This window comes from Nicotiana sylvestris, chromosome 1 (assembly GCF_000393655.2).
Source record: "Nicotiana sylvestris chromosome 1, ASM39365v2, whole genome shotgun sequence".
Lineage (NCBI taxonomy): Eukaryota > Viridiplantae > Streptophyta > Magnoliopsida > Solanales > Solanaceae > Nicotiana > Nicotiana sylvestris.
The window spans coordinates 40,917,085-40,931,434 of NC_091057.1; the positions used below are offsets into that span (position 1 = coordinate 40,917,085).

The 14,350-nt window shown below is 34.4% G+C and overlaps 1 protein-coding gene across 1 annotated transcript; it reads left to right on the plus strand.

The window, feature by feature from the left end:
* Nucleotides 1-1,234: 1,234 nt before the first annotated feature.
* Nucleotides 1,235-5,496, plus strand: LOC138869243 (uncharacterized). The gene is made up of 7 exons (XM_070146848.1): nt 1,235-1,423; nt 1,544-1,753; nt 2,189-2,281; nt 4,366-4,473; nt 4,554-4,924; nt 5,009-5,042; nt 5,235-5,496. Exons 1-5 carry the CDS (start codon nt 1,235-1,237, stop codon nt 4,815-4,817), a joined length of 864 nt encoding a protein of 287 aa, XP_070002949.1. The 3' UTR covers nt 4,818-4,924; nt 5,009-5,042; nt 5,235-5,496.
* The last annotated feature ends 8,854 nt before the right edge of the window (nt 5,497-14,350 follow it).

The following is a 14,350-nucleotide window of genomic DNA, read 5'->3' on the forward strand; positions in this document are numbered from 1 at the left end:
ATACGGTATACGTTTTTGAAAACATAGTTGATGTGCCTTCAAATTAGAAAAATTTCTACATAAATAGATCTTTGGTATGTTATACTAATTACTTAACTCGGCTAGTGATGCTTCAATAGTTCAATAAATTTTAGGAGAAGAAGATAGTAAATTCGTATTAGGAAATGATGTGCATCAGGCTTTCCAGATTGATGATTTATGTTCTTTTTGAGTTTTTCTTTAGTTATTTCTAACTTTTGGTTTGTTAAACTAATAGATTTTACATCTAATGAATATACTAAAATTATATAGTATTTTTGGTAGAATTCTACAAATCAATGGCACCAGGCGGACGTGTCTCTAGACAAACCACAATTACAGGTGCTTCTACTCAAGCAAGCCGATTATCTGATCCATCAAATAGTAATAATCCTACTCCTAATACAGGTAATACGTACCTTTTATTATATTGACTAGGAGTGTATCTATTAATTATTGTTTGTTCTCCTTTTTAATTTGATGCTTATTGCTCATTGTTGTCCGTGTACTATTTTTTGTTGTTTATTCTTATGGATCCTTTTTTTTTGCTTGTTCTGTGCATTCCATATTGTTTTTCTATATGCAACTAGTATATCCTGCACTTTCTAATTCAGAGTTTTGGTAGTACTATTTTTATTGAAACCTTTGCTGTAAAATTGAAGTAATTTCTTATTGTCGGGTCAATTATATTGCAATTCGAAGGTATATTGGGGATTTTCATTTCTGTGGAAGTCATTATCTGATAAATTACATTGCACCCATTCTTTCTTATTGGTTTTAGCAAATACTAAGGGTAGCCAAGAACTTCACACCTATTGCAATATTATTTTTGAGTTTATCTTTATAAAACAAACAGATTGTGTTTAAAAGAGGGGATGTAAACAAAGTTTCTGATTGTCGCCCAATAAGAAGTTTCAACAAATTCTTACTTTCCTCAACTGGAAAGAAATAACAATCTTTATATTCCAGCATCTAGGATTCTTTTGTGTTTAAGTTGGAACCAAATATATTAATATTTGAAACATTCATTAATGTTAAACTTGAAACAGTAGAGTTTTCATTTGTAGCATGACAATTAATTACTAATATATATACATGGTTACCATTTAAGAATTTTAGCAAGTATTTTGAACTGATTTTTACTTTTTAAAATCAGATGATTCAACTAGAATCAGGAAAGGTCGTGGAAGGACAATGGGAAAAGGTCTTTGAGAAAATGAAGAAGTCTATAGGGAGAAAGATGGTTATAGACATCCCAGTTGGTAAAGGAAGGCCAGTTAAGGCAATTCCATCAGCAAAGCTATCAAATGAGTTAGGAATTATTGCTCGCAACTTTCTTTCGCTTCCAAACAAATGGAAGGAACTCACAAGAGATGATAAGGATGCAGCATTAATTAGATGCCATGTAAGGATTCTATATTTTGGTAAATTTTATTACATTATAAATATGTTAGTTTTTAATCTTTTACCAGCAAAGGAAATTTTGATTGTTTTGTGAGTGTCTTCAAAACTTCTCATTTTGCAGGAGAAGTTTGAAATTAACTTGGACGAGCATTACACCAAAGATAGCTGTGAGGATATTCTGAAAAATAGAAGCCGACAATGGCGCTACAAATTAAAAAAGCTATTTGAAAGTGCAAGCTCCGAGGAAGAGGCTCGTAAAATTGAAGTGCCAGAGTTGACCCCGGAAAATTGGAACAGGATCTGTGATATGTGGGCGAATCCAGAGCATAAGGTAATTTCTATTCATATTTGTCTCGTTATATCTTTTTCTGGCAAACAACATTCACGATTTCTCAACCTTTTTCTTTAAGTAATTAAGAATACGTACAAACAAAATGTACAGAAGATATTTTCAGAAAATATTTTTCTCTACTTTGTAGCTGCAACATTCATTCATGGATGATATGGCTTACATTGATATGAGTAGACCCTTACAGAAGATACAAATAAGAGTAGAAAATAAACTGGAAGTAAAAAAGAAAAAAAAGGATTCTTTAAATGCCTCTGAAAATTGCAACCTTTGAGAAGAGCTTGACGTGGTTCTTTAGTTTATGTCCACTCTTTTATGCTAACATCTGAGAACTTATAGTGCGAAATGATAATAAGCTTTAGCATCATATTTGTTTCATTATAATTTTATTTACTTATATTTATATATTCTTTGTAGAGACGATGCGAGATAAACAAGGTCAATCGAACAAAGCTGAAATCTAATCATTTCATGGGGTCAAGAGCTTTTGTAGCTGCTCGTGCTGAAATAGTAAGTTATACTATTTTTATTTTTTGGAACTTTTCCAATCTCTATGCTTGGTAGGCGAAGACTGAAATCTCAAGGGACATTTTTAATATTCAAAATGGTGAAAAAAAGAAAAGAACTTGCACATACTTTTAAGTATTGCTATTTTTCATTCATAATTCAAATCAAGTTAGTTTCTTGTTGCTGTTGTGCAAGTTTTTTATTGCAATTGTTGAGTATTCTAAAGCTTGTTTGGCCTATTTATTGTTGTCGAGGCTCTGTTTGTGACTCGTTATTGGATATCTAGTTTTCTTATATGGCATTTCGTGAACCGGTTAGCTTCTTTTGCTTTGCTGATATCTGGTTTCCTCTTGTGAGGATCATCTGCCGTGTTGGCTCTGAACTCCATATTTGCACTAGGATCAATCACTGCTTTAACCACCTGTTTCCATGTTAATGTAGTTTATGAGTGTTTTGATAACATAACTTAGCACTTAAAACTAGACATATAACTTGGTTAAATATTAGACATTTCATGCTCTTAAGTAGTAAATTACTAGAACTTGACTGTTAAGCTCTTATTATGTTTTGGTGTAAACTGGAACTTGTAAATGATGCTGAAATCTTGTTAGATCTCATTTCCTAATTTACAGCCCCAACGTTAGTGCTGATACTCAATAAAACTTACCTTTTCTAAATAAAAAGAAGTAGAAAACTTGATTCTCATCAGACATTCCATCAACTATACTTTTATATTTGAAGATTAATGTATCCATTGATTTTAGTTAATATCTGATCTCTTCTCATACGGAAGGCATATCTTCTATGTAAAGCAGTTATTTTTATTTTATTTATGTTTGAGTTGTTCGAACTCAGAAAGCATTCTGTGCCAGTTCTTCCTCTTCCTTTGTATTTGCTTTTTTTTTTTGCTTGAGTTCTATGATCCCTGCCTACATTAGAAAGTCAGATGTGTGGGATGAGAATTGCTAAAATGGGAGAAACTTATCATTTGTATAAAAAATAGAGAACCTGCTTAATGTGTAGTACTTGACTCTTTGAAACTAACCTTGCCTCATATGTGTAAATATTTTCACAACCAGACACCAAACCTATTAATAAATAAGAAGTTTTTATCTGTTTGTATATGTTATGCAGTCATCTAGATATCATGCCCTCCAGTTGCCCATGTAAGAAAGTCGCGTTTCTATTAAAGTCAACAATGATCTGAATCACTGCTCTTTTTCCTTCTTTGTCTGGTTTAAATTGTCGACAATATGAAATGAACTAGAGAGGCTGCATTTAGGATGTTTGATTGAACTCTTTTTGTATTAAGAATAACTTAGATAGTTAGATGCGTGTTTAGGGTCTTTGGTGGAGTTACATATTCGACTGTGGATCAATGTTTGGACCACGGGAATATGAGAAAGGGTCCCAAGGATCAAGGGGTGTCTGTTGTGAAACATTGAAGCCTATTTAGTTATTTCTAAGTTTGAGATGTAATTTATAGTGAACAAAGTCATGGTGAATTGGTAATTGAGAGGTGGGGACATTTCTGTGCAACTTGTTTCTTTCGTATCTCTTACTTTTCTTTAAATCTTTGTCAGCATGCTTTAGTTAAACTTTTAATTATCATATATTAGTATCACATCTAGGACCTTAATAACAAGGAAAACCAGTTCTATGTCTGCGTCATGTATTCTACAACAACTGTTAGTAGTAGTATTTTAAGGCTCTTAAAATATATTGAGCTTTCTGATATAAAACCTTTATTTGTTTCCTTTCTCTGAGTTTATTTTTGTATAAAAGGGCAGTCAACATATAAAAATTCTGTCTTGTTGTTAGTTGGGAAGAACTATTCTTCATTAGTTGTCTAATGTTACTTGTCACATCAATTTCTGACTCTGCAATGTTCTGTCTTACAAAACTCTCAAAAATGGTTGCCTTGAGAGGAGTTGGTATAGGTAAAAAGCTTTGATCTACATACATTCATTACCTTTTGTTGAACCTGTAATCTAATCATGTCAATGTGGTTGAGGTTCAATCACCCTAGGCATTCATTACTAAGATGATATTTTAGTAATATTTCATATTATTTTCATATTGTGTAGGGTGTGAAGGAACATGAAGGAGTAGAGCCAAATAGGATTGAGTTCTACAAAAGTACCCATTACTCGAGTGAAAAAGGATGGTCATCTCCAGAGGCTGAGACTAACTACGTAAGTAATATTTTAGTAACATGTCACATGTATTCATTCTATCTTATAATTAATTTAACTGATGTAATATTTTTATGTAGAACAAAATGAGAGATTTGAGAGCTCGGTCTGTTTCTGAAGAGAATCCAATGACTATTAATGAAATTGTTGATAATGTACTTGGTACAAGGTCGGGATATATTAAAGGTCTTGGTTATGGTCCAAAGCCTAATACAACTACAACAACAAAAAGAAGGACAACAGAATTAGAGGATGCTCTTAGGAGGGCAAAAGAGGATGCTGCTACTACCCAACATGGTTTACAAGAACGTTTGAATGTAGCTGAAACTGAGGTAGCAAATTAGCAGATACAGATAAAAACATTAACTTCTGAGCTGGGTACTCTAAGGGCACGCCAAGAGGAAATATTAAACCAAATGAAGCGTCATTTTATTGGCTCATCACCATCAAGGTTAGAAGTACTACATCTTTAAATGATAAATTCAAGTATAATTCTTTTAGCATCTAAGTTCGAATGTTTTTTTTAATGATACAGTGAAGATTGAGCCCCACCAGATTATCAACTTTGGGTACACTAAACTTCACACTATTTAATTTTTTTCTCATTTTTATTTACTTGTATTACAATTCATTTATTTGTTTCACCAATTAAACTCTACGTCTAACAAGAAGTTGTAGTTTATACCAATTATATCTTATTTATACCATGATACCATAAAGTATTAACTTAAATCATAATTTTTTCTCTATCTTTTATACAGGTATATGGAGGAAACTATTGGATCAAGACTAATTGCAAGTGAAGTGTCACTGCATTCCTCCACTTCTCAGTCCTAGTTTAGGAGTAATATTTCTCAATTAGACTTTTACGTTGGACATATTTACTTTAACTATGTTTCTTTTAATTTAAGGAGCTTTTATTTCAATATAGTTTGAATATTAGTTTTATGATCAATGGTGAATATTTTTGTTATTACCTTTGATTGTTTTTATTTTTATGTTATTACGTTGATTGTTTTATTATGTTATTTCAAATTCGTATTACGTCAATCTAAAACAAATACGAATATAAACGTCATCAAACATTTGTTATTAGTGACAAACAAGTTCACTTTTATATAGTTTTTAGGAATACCACATTTTCGTCACTAAACAAATTAAGTTCGTCATAAATTCACTATATTTAGTGACAAAATAATTTATGTCCCAAAATCATCTTTTTATTGACTACGAATCAATTTTGTATTATTTGACAATTGTAATTGTCACTAATTATGATAACTTATAGTGACAACTTTGTTTTGTCGATAAAAATATTCTTTTTAGTGACAAGATGGTAGTTTTAACTACAAAATTATAATTGTTACTAATTATATATTTAGGGACGAAATACTTTTTTGTAGATAAAAGGTAGTCTTTAATGACAAAATTACGGTTTTCAACTACGAAACACACATAGCTTTAGAGACATTTAACGTCGTCACTAATTAAACTAAATTTTAGAGACGAGGCAGTTTCGTCGACATTAATGCACTTTTTAGTGACGAAATCATACTATTAAGTACGATTTTTTTGTACTTTTTATGACAAATAAATCCGTCATAAATATTACGTATTTGGGGACGAAAAAGAATTTCGTATTTAATACTTCATTATTTGGCGACGAAACACAAAGTTGTCTTTATATGTTATTAGTGACGGTGTTTTAGAGACGAAAGATTGACAAAAAAAAATTCGTCATAAAAATTCTTTGGTGACGAAAAGTGAATCATAGGTGACAAAATAATTCATCATTGATAATCAAATTTGTTGTAGTGTGAGGCATTATTAGATAGGAGCAGTCTGATAATCTCTTGTGCATCCACTTCCACCTCTAGTGGAGTGAAATTGTAGTCATATGCCATCCTAAGACCCTGTAACAAAGCATGCAATTCTGCTGAAGTAGATGAATCTCTTGGGACTACTGCTGTAAAACCCAACATCCATTCAGCCTTTGAGTTTCAAATTATTCCACAAATGCCAAGAGTTGTTGCTGTATGAGCTCCATCTGTATTTAGTTTATAAAAATTTTCTTTTGGAGGTTTCCATTTTAGATTTTATTGTCTTTTTTAACACATTTGTGTTTTTTATCTACTAGGTAGGTGTATTCCGCCGCTTGCTGAGTGGTATGTTTGACTGAAGCAGTATCCCTAGTATGCTTATAAATATTATTATTGCGAGCTAGCCAGATATTCCATAGGCTTAGAGGTAAGTATGTGGCTGTGTTCATATGATAAGGAAGCTGAAAATCCTTACAAGTTATGAGGTCCTGTAACCAATTGATTGTGTTTATGTTAGGTATTTTTTGGTTAATAAACTGCAGTATTTCCAGTTCCTGCCGACATGTTTTAGCGTTTGTGCAATCAAGAAACAAGTGTCTTATAGTTTCATCCTCTTGGTGGCAATATTGACGAATAACATCTTGAATTAGATTAATATGCTTAAGGAATTCTTTGGTAGGGAGCCTTTTCCGATGTAAAAGCCAAATGAACCTTTTGATTTTGGGTTGTACTCCAGATCCAATTATATTTTGTATAGCTATTAGTAGGTTCAGTTAACTGAGCTTCCAAAGCCGTATACATAGATCTAGTTGTGAAGTGACCCATTGGAGTTAGACCCCAGTAAATATTATCTTCCTTATTATCATATTTGGAGATATATGTAGCTAGAATTATTTGGGTAATATTGGTTGGTAATTCAAATGGGAAACTATTCCAATCCCATCTGATATCATTTACTAGAGAAGATATTGTGATATTATGATGGCCTAATGGAAGTGGTCCTTGAATTTGAGATCTAATCGTTGTGCCAGGCCTAATCCAGGGATCTTCCCAAAATTTGATATGTGAGCCTTCTCCTACTTTCCATTCTATTCTTAGCTAACAGTGATGCCAACCATTGATAATATTAGTCCAGATTTTTGAGTGAGAATATTTGGGGGATATATTGAGATATTTGTTAAGAAGGATGTGAGCCCACATTGCTTGTGGTGATTTAAAGATTCTCCAAGCTAGACTTGCTAGTAAAGCGAAGTTCTTTTGACGTAGTTTTTGAATTCATAATCCTCCTACTTCCTTTGAAATAGTTATCTCATTACATCTAACAAGGTGTAATTTCTTCCTTTCTGAAGTAGTACCCCATAAAAAATTTCATTGATATTGTTCCATTTTATTAATTATGTAGGCAGGAATACGTGTGTACTGCATAATATGGTTTGCTTGGAACATAGAAAATCCCAACTATTTACCGAAAGAGGTTCCTTCTTTAATATTGAAAGAGCTGATTGCAAAAGCTTTGTCAGAAGAGTTACAGTTATTAGAGAAGAAAATTTTTTATTTTTCAAAATTGATTTTTTGTCCCGAGTGTTGTGAAAAGTTATTCAAAACATCAATAATAGTATGACAACTTTTGATAGTAATCTTGGAGAATAGGATAATATCATCTGCAAAAAAGAGGTGTGAAAGATCTGGACCCTTCTTAGACAGTCTTTTCCACCTTAGATAGTCTATAGAGAGGGATATACTAAGTAAAAATAATTCTATGCACATTATAAACAAGTAGGGTAATAGTGGATCTCCCTGACGAATGCCTCTTGCTGGTGAAAAATACTGTATTTTTGAACCGTTGATTAATATAAAAATGAAAGTTGTTGTAACGCATGACATTATTAAGGAAATCATAGAGGGAGGTATGTTAAAATAAAACAAGGTTTGCCTTATGAAAGACCATTCCAACCTATTGAAGGCTTTTTCGAGATCAAGTTTTAATAACATTGATGAACATTTGCCTTTCATTTTAGCAAAGTAATTTAAGGTTTCTTGCACTATTATAGCATTATCAGAGGCTCTTTTACCTTGTTGGAAACTAGTTTGTGTAGGACCTATAACTTTACTAATGATTGGCTTGAGCCTATTAATAATTATCTTTGTAATAAGCTTATAAACTATATTACAAAGACTAATAGGTTTGAATTGTAGTAGGATGCTTCACTTTAGGAACAAGGCATATAAGAGTTTTATTTAGTTCCGGAGGAATGATCTTTGAATAAAAGATATCTTCACAGAAGGAAGTGACTTTGTCACCTACATTCGACCAATATTTTTGGTAGAAGAATGGGTGTAACCGATCTGGGCCTAGAGCCTTAAATGGTTTAAAACTCTGTAACGCAAAAATAATTTCATCTTGATGTAGAGGTGAATCTATCCTAAGTATATCATTGGAAGAGTGCTGACAACTATATGAATCCTTGCTAGTTTTGCTCGAAATCAACTGATCAGTTTCAAAAAGCTTATTGTAGTAATTAAGAATTAGGTTTTGTAGTTCAGTAGGGCTTGAAATCCAGTTGCCTACATTATCTTGTAAGGCATTTATTCTATTTCTACGATGTCTATGAAGTGTAGACAAGTGATAGAATTTAGTATTAGCGTCCCAGTCATTTAACCAATTTATTCGAGATTTTAGTTGCCAAAATTCTTCTTCCATACTCAGTATGTGACTGTATTCTAAGGTCAATTGTGTTTCTAAATTTTGAAGAAACATACTAGTAGGATAATGGATAGAAGATTGTATTCTTGTCAGTCTAGCCAAAATCTTTCTTTTTTTGGAATATATTACCAAAAGTATTTTGGTTCCATCTTATGGCAACTTTGTTAATAGTAGATAAAAAAGGAAGCTCATCCGACCAAGTGTCATGGACAATTTGTTGAAACTGTGGATGAGATGCCCACATAGATTCAAATCTAAATATCTTATGTCATATAAATTGAGGAGGTTCTAAGCTGATTAAGATCAGGCAGTGATCTGAATGAGTACGAGGTAGATGCGTCATAGTTGTTTCTGGATATAGACTTAGCCAATCATAATTAGCTAGAAAACGATCAAGCCGTTCTAATATTGTACGACCATGCCTTTGTTTATTAGTCCATGTAAAACGACTACCTTGATAACCAAAATGAATAAGTTTACAGTAATGCAGGCAATTTGCAAATTTATCGACTCTATTATTTTTTATAGGTAGTCCGCCAAATATTTCCCTAGATTCTAAAACCTCATTAAAATCTCCCCTATTAACCAGGGCATACTGGTAGTATCATACAAATTAGTTAAGTTTTGCCAAAGAACATCACGTAACTAATAATGACGACTAGTATATACTGCAGATAATATCCAAGGAGGTTTAGTGGGACAAACTTGGACCATGCAGTGTATCTCCTGGCCAGAGATCCTCATTCTCGTCACGTTAATACAATCTGCATTCCACAGTACTACTAAACCACCTATAAGACCATTTGCAGGGGCTTGTGACATATTACCAAAATTAAAGTCTTCACACAAACTTGTATGATGTTATATGTGTGTTTCAAGTAAGATAGTGTCACGATCTCATAACCAACCCGGTCATGATGACGCCTATCATGGAACTAGGCCAGTCGACACAATCCCAAAACCCATCAATATTCTCATTCTTAGGGCAAACCAAGCTATTTAACAATAAACCTTTATAAAGTATTTAAACAAAGCAACTGTGCAGAAAGAAAGCCTGACATCGGGGTATCACTAATCATGAGCATCTACTACAACTGTCTGACATATCAAGACCAACATGGCCGGGAAATCACAAAAAAATACACTAAGGAAGAATAAGGAGGGAGAAAAGTAGGGCTGCGATCGCCAGGCAACTACCTTGCTAACTCTGATGAACCTTCCACTGAGTAATCAACACCCGCCACCGGGTTCAGAAATACCTAAATTTGCACACAAGGTGCAGGGAGTAATGTGAGTACACCAACTCAGTAATTAATAAAAGTAAATAAAGACTGAGCAGTAAGAAATCATGTAATCCACGTCATAGCACCACAGTAGGTACAATATGCTTCCAAAATAGGATAAAAATCAAATCATCTCATTAACTCCAATTTCAGCAAAATCCTTTGAAAAATATCTTTCTAACAATTTCAATAGAGGTTCAATGTAGTTTATAGTGAAAGTGATGAAAATCGTAATCGGTCCCTCGAGCAAAATATAGTTGTATGCAGCCCCTCGGGCAAACATAAATCATAAACAGCCCTTCGGGCTAACCTCTCGGTCATCTATGTATATCACATAACATGAAAATCTCAGTGAAAATAACAAAACCAAATCAGTAATTTAATTCCAAACATCTCGTAAAAACTCCAGTTTTAATGAAAGTTGTTCAAAATATTTGTTTAACATTTTCAATAGAGGCTCAGGATAAAGATGAGTGAAAACAGTAATTTCACAAAACAAGCCCCTCGGGCAAAGCATCACTCGTATGTATGTATATATAGCCCCTCGGGCAAGCCTCTTAATCACTCATGACTCAACTCTTATCAATCAACACTCACACTCCGCACTCACGCTCAACAGGTACCTTACAATAACCGTTGCGGCATGTAGCCCGATCCATATATTGCTGCAGCGTGCAGCCCGATCCATATATATAGTCAACTGTGCTCACTTGGGGTGTGCAGACTCTGGAGGGGCTCCTACATCCCAAGCGCTATATTGCTGCGGCGTACAACCCGATCCAATATTGTTGCGGCGTGCAGCCCGATCCATATATATACTGCTGCGGTGTGCAACCCGATCCATAAATATATAATCAGCCCAAAGGCTCATTGCGGCGTGCAACCCAATCCATATAAACTCACATAGCTCACTGCTCGACACTTAGGCCCTATCTCAATCATCAATCTCACAAGCCACTCGGGCTATTAGTAAAACAGGGTGCTCAACCCAAAATATTATTTTATGCACAAAAAAAGAGTAATAGAGACTGAGTTATGAAATCAGTAAAACGTAGCATGATTGAGTGTAGATATTACACCAAAACGGTGAGGAAAACAGTAGTAAAAAGCCCCTAAGGGTCCAAACAGTTGGCACAAGGCCCAAATATGGCATTCAACCCAAAACATAATAATATTTTCCAAAATACAATGATATCAAACAATTTTCAATCAAATACGCGACTTAACAGTCGCACGGGACAGACCAAGTCACAATCTCCAACAGGGCACGACCCCACGCTCCTCATCTAGCGTGTGTGTCACCTCAAAGTAGCACCACAAAGTGAAATCCGGGGTTTCATACCCTCAGGACAAGATTTACAATCATTACTTACCTCAATCCGAGCAAAATCCTACTCCGTAATGTCTTTGCCTCTCAAATTAGACTCCATACATCCTGAATCTAGTCACAATTAATTTGTTTTAGTCAATACAATTTATAGGAAATAATTCCCTATGAAATTCTATATTTTTCAATAAAAATATGAAATTTAACTAAAAAATTACCCGTGTGGCCCATGTCTTGGAGCCCGACAAAAATCACAGAATATCAACCCACATCCAACCACGAGTCCAACCATACCAATTTTGCTAAATTCCGACATCAACTCGACCCTCAAATCTTCAATTAAAATCTTGAAAGATTTCTACTATTTTCAACCCAAAAATAAGTAATCTAGTCAGAATATTCGATGATAATCCCATATTATTGACTAACAATGACCACAAGTAACGTATCTCAAGTTTCTCATGAAATCTTGCTAAAAAATCATCCAAAAACGAAATTGAAGACTAAGGTATAGAACCTTATCTCTTTGATGAAAAACTTGTGATTGAGTTCTTTGATTCTTGAAGATTGATGTAAGATTGGATGATTTAAATGTCGAGTTCCTCCTTTTCTCTCTAATATGATCTCACATCTCTTTAAAATGTTCAGAAAATCACCCCAAAATGAACCCCAAAGCCTATTTATCAAATATGGGTCGGGTTATGAAAATTGAAAGATTGAACCTCCGAAACAAGGTTTGCGATCACATAATGCATTGCAAAATGGGTATGCGGGCCACAAACCCATCGCAAACTCAGTACCCAAAACTGGGCAGTTCTGGTCCATTTTGCGACCTATTTTGTGGTCGCATATCAAGTATGCGGACCGCATAATTGATATGCTATCGCTTAAAATTTCCCACAGGATCGCATTTTTCCAGTCTTAGGTAATTTGTTCATAACTTTGTGTAGGAATGTTCAAATAATGAACGGTTTGAAGCGTTGAAAACTAGACTTAAAGATCTTTAATTTGATAAGTTTCGCACCACACAACACCATATATATATATGTAGATATGCTCGTCCAAAGTAGGGTCTTGTGCACATTCTTTTGAAATTTTAGCCTATTATGAAATTTTCCAACTTGGTTTAGACTTAGGACTTTCCTTAGACCTCATATATCTTGTAATATGCCTCGTACACTTATTATCATATTCAATTGATATCCATCATATTAATAGTCCTTATATGCACTCAAAATAATATAATTAGAACGCACCGACTTCTTATTGATGCTTAATGAAACTAAGAACTTCCAACTTCTATATCCGATGCCGAAACCTATCAAATCAAGTCCGATTGACCTCAAATTTTGCACACAAGTCATTAGGATATAATGGAGCTATTCAAATTTTCAGAATCAGATTTTGATCCCGATATCAAAAAGTCAACCTCTCGGTTAAACTTATAAACTTAAATTTCCATTTTTAGCCATTTCAAGCCTAAATTTCCCACGGACCTCCAAAATACATTCCAAACACGCTCCTAATTCCAAAATCACCCAACGGAGCTAATCAAATCATAAAAATTCAAAGTCGAGATCGAGTACTAAAAGTCAAATACTTGGTCAAACCTCTCAAATTTTAAGCCTTAAGCTGAGAACCATTCTTCCATATCTGTTCTGTTCCACCTGAAAACCAAAATCGACGATTTACATAAGTAATAATACATCATATGAGGCTAGTCATGCCCGAGAACTGGCGAGCGAAATGCAAATGCTTAAAACGACTGGTCGGGTCGTTACATCATCCCTCACTTAAACATAAGTTCATCCTCGAACGTGCCAAGAGTTGTTCCAGAAGCCATCAAATCACCATGCATCCTCACTAAGCACATACCCGGGGGTGATCCCACGTCACCCTATCCTACGTAGGTCTGATAGCACAACATAACTGAAATTTGGTAATCCATCCTAGCCCATAATCTTTAGAATCAAATTTCCACTTCCGAAATCATCTATAGGATCAGAATCTCATATCTATACACCGTATAAGTTTGATAAGATGTATTAAACCATATCTGCAACTCAAGATGAAATCACATTATATACCACACAACTCAAACGTTCATAGCGATAACTTCTAATCAAACAGCTGCCCATACAACCCAATACCGGTAATAAACCTCTTATCCAATAAAACCTCATCTCAACACTTTCGTATATTGCCAATGATGAAAGAAACACGCAGAAATCATAACCATTCCTCATATCAACCACTCATAGAGCTCCCTCTCCTTCGGCAAGGACTATAGTGAATTGCTTGAGTCGGGCTTCGATATTATCCTTCTAACATGATGAAATCTAATACGATAATATACATTCTAGGCCCAATGATCTTATCTCATCCAACACGACTACTCTGGTGACATGACACATCAATACAATCTAAATCCACAACCCGTGCAATCCGCGCACCAATAAGCAAGCATTCAAATGTACTCAAATCATGAAAAAATGGACTCAAACGAGAGAGTTGTACCGCAAACTCACCAGTACCACCACAACACGATGCTAAGAACCCATCACACACCGTAGAACTAGAACACACGAATCTAACCCGAAGGATCATACCTCTACTTAACTTTGCTGCAATGCGCACTGGCCACACAAAACACCTCAAGTCACCATGCTCAAAATCAATAACCACGCACAATTTGATGTCTGGTAGCAAGAGTGAATCACCGTAACCACGGAGAAGAAAATTA